This window comes from Limulus polyphemus, unplaced genomic scaffold (assembly GCF_000517525.1).
Source record: "Limulus polyphemus unplaced genomic scaffold, Limulus_polyphemus-2.1.2 Scaffold16709, whole genome shotgun sequence".
NCBI classification, from domain to species: Eukaryota; Metazoa; Arthropoda; class Merostomata; order Xiphosura; family Limulidae; genus Limulus; species Limulus polyphemus.
This window is the reverse complement of record NW_013682319.1, coordinates 1-2,800: the sequence shown is the minus strand read 5'-3', so window position 1 is coordinate 2,800 and position 2,800 is coordinate 1. Positions and strand designations below refer to the sequence as shown.

The 2,800-nt window shown below is 35.2% G+C and overlaps 1 protein-coding gene across 1 annotated transcript; it reads left to right on the top strand.

The window, feature by feature from the left end:
• Positions 1 to 632: 632 nt before the first annotated feature.
• LOC106477504 (SET domain-containing protein 5-like) lies at positions 633 to 2,393 on the top strand (the record flags this gene model as incomplete). The annotated part of the gene is made up of 2 exons (XM_013938059.1): positions 633 to 937; positions 2,204 to 2,393. Coding segments are annotated over 2 exons (495 nt in total), but the record flags the coding sequence as incomplete, so codon positions are not given.
• Between the last annotated feature and the right edge of the window lie 407 nt (positions 2,394 to 2,800).

The following is a 2,800-nucleotide window of genomic DNA, read 5'->3' as shown; positions in this document are numbered from 1 at the left end:
CTATAAGTGTATTGACATGTTGATGTGGGTGTAGAAACTTATAATCACAGGGTTGAAGTAAGATTCTATATATGTGTATTGACATGTTGATGTGGTTGTTACACTAATAATTGTATAGTTAAAGGAGAATGGCACATTTATTATTTATTTACACCTTGAGTTTGATTCATGACAGTTGATATGAAGATACCATAGAAACATAATTTATTTTAGTTAGTTGTATTAAACCAATGTCCATGAAGTAGCTGTATTTGTTGTATTAAACCAATGTCTATGAAGTAGCTGTATTTGTTATATTAAACCAATGTCTGTGAAGTAGCTGTATTTGTTGTATTAAACCAATGTCTATGAAGTAGCTGTATTTGTTGTATTAAACCAATGTCCATGAAGTAGCTGTATTTGTTGTATTAAACCAATGTCCATGAAGTAGCTGTATTCGTTGTATTAAACCAATGTCTATGAAGTAGATGTATTCGTTATATTAAACCAATGTCTATGAAGTAGCTGTATTTGTTATATTAAACCAATGTCCATGAAGTAGCTGTATTTGTTGTATTAAACCAATGTCCGTGAACTAGCTGTATTTGTTGTATTAAACCAATGTCCGTGAACTAGCTGTATTTATTTTGCAGACTCGAGAGGAACGTAAACTCGAAGCTATTATGAGAGCTTTTGAACAAATGGAGAAGTCTGAAAAGAAAAAACAGCAGGCACGGGAAAAAATATCTCAACAAAAAGTACAGAAACATCAAACAGGTCATGATGGTGTCCAGCTGGTAGAAGAAGAAAAACTCCAGAAGAGTGAAGAGGATGGAAATACTTTAGAGGGGGAAAGTACCAAGAAGACCCAGTTGAATGGAGACTTGATGTCTAGTGAAGAAGGAAAACTGCCAAGTCAAAGCCAATCTTCTCAACACACACCATATCATAAAAGAGGGTAAAAATTTCAATCATACCAACCTAAGTGACAGGAAATGTTGTTATAGATTAGGATGTTAAGTCTTGAGTTTATTGAGTAATATAACAAACAAAGTGAAGTATGATACAGCTATGCATGAATATAGGGACAATACAGCTATACATGATTATAGGGACGATACAGCTATACTTCAATATAGGGACGATACAGCTATACATGAATATAGGGGTGGTACAGCTATACATGAATATAGGGACGGTACAGCTATACATGAATGTAGGGACGATACAGCTATATGTGAATGTAGGGACGGTACAGCTATACATGAATATAGGGACGGTACAGCTCTACATGAATATAGGGACGGCCCTACATTCATGTATAGCTGTACCATCCCTACATTCATGTATAGCTGTATCGTCCCTATATTCATGTATAGCTGTACCGTCCCTATATTCATGTAGAGCTGTACCGTCCCTATATTCATGTATAGCTGTACCGTCCCTACATTCATGTATAGCTGTACCATCCCTACATTCATGTATAGCTGTACCATTATAGCTGTACGTCCCTACATTCATTTATAGCTGTACGTCCCTACATTCATGTATAGCTGTACCATCCCTACATTCACATATAGCTGTATCGTCCCTACATTCATGTATAGCTGTATTGTCCCTATATTCATGTATAGCTGTACCGTCCCTACATTCATGTATAGCTGTATTGTCCCTATATTCATGTAGAGCTGTACTGAATGTAGGGACGTACAGCTATAAATGAATGTAGGGACGGTACAGCTATAAATGAATATAGGGATGGTACAGCTATACATTTTTAATATATTTTTTTCTTACTGTTGGTTCATCAACATTAAGTCCCAAGAAGTAGCCAACTCTTTCCAAATATAATTTTTATCCACAACTAAATGTTGAATTCCTGTCACTTTCATGAATTCAGGTTTAAATAAAAGTATTTTAACTGAACAGTGCTATACAGTCTTACAGTGGCAAGTAACTAGAAGATGACTCACTACTTACTGGTTATTTAAGTAGGAATTTTTGTATGGTTTTATGTATTCATTCAGATCTTGTTTTGACTTTGCCATCCATACATCATACTGTTTGGTATGTTACCCCAATGTGCTGTCTGTCTTATAGCAGAATGTTTATTATGGTATTACTTGCAAGTGAAACTGGTCATTATGAAACAAGAAAAGTACGTATAACTTTCACAAAATTAATTAGATTAGATTTACAGTGGTTTGCTTGTTTTTTGATATAGAAAAAAACGCAGAGCTTCAGGATCAGCAAGCAGAAGAAGAACACGTACTAACAGTGGAAGTTCAGAGATACTGTCTCCTGATGAAGGATCCTTGGATCACTTTCAAAGTTCTGCATCTATGCAACAATTGGCATTTGATTTAGCTGGAAGTGATAGGAGAGAAGGGTTTATTTTTCCGAAGTCCAAGCGGGTGAGTCTCTTAGCTGGATGTATTAAATAATAACTACAGATCAGGGTGAGCTATGTACTTAGTAAATGGCCTAGCCATCAGTATAGCTCATTAAATATACTTTTCTTATGTTTCTACTTATAAAGATTTTTGAGAGCAGGTTTTAAGATATCCTGCAGTGTTTATTCCCCTGATCCACGGGGAGATACATACAAATTTTGAGTTTTGTAGTTTTTATGGCCATTTTTGTGGTTTTTTACCACTACTTCACCCTCTGTTGATGGATCTTCAACAAATGTGGCATGAAGGTTTGTTGGGTCTGTGCAGAGATACGTGCAAATTTGCAGTTTCACATTTTGTGTTTTGCAGTTTTTATTTTTACAATTACGTATAACTTTTCATGTCCTAAGATAACTTTTCATTAATCA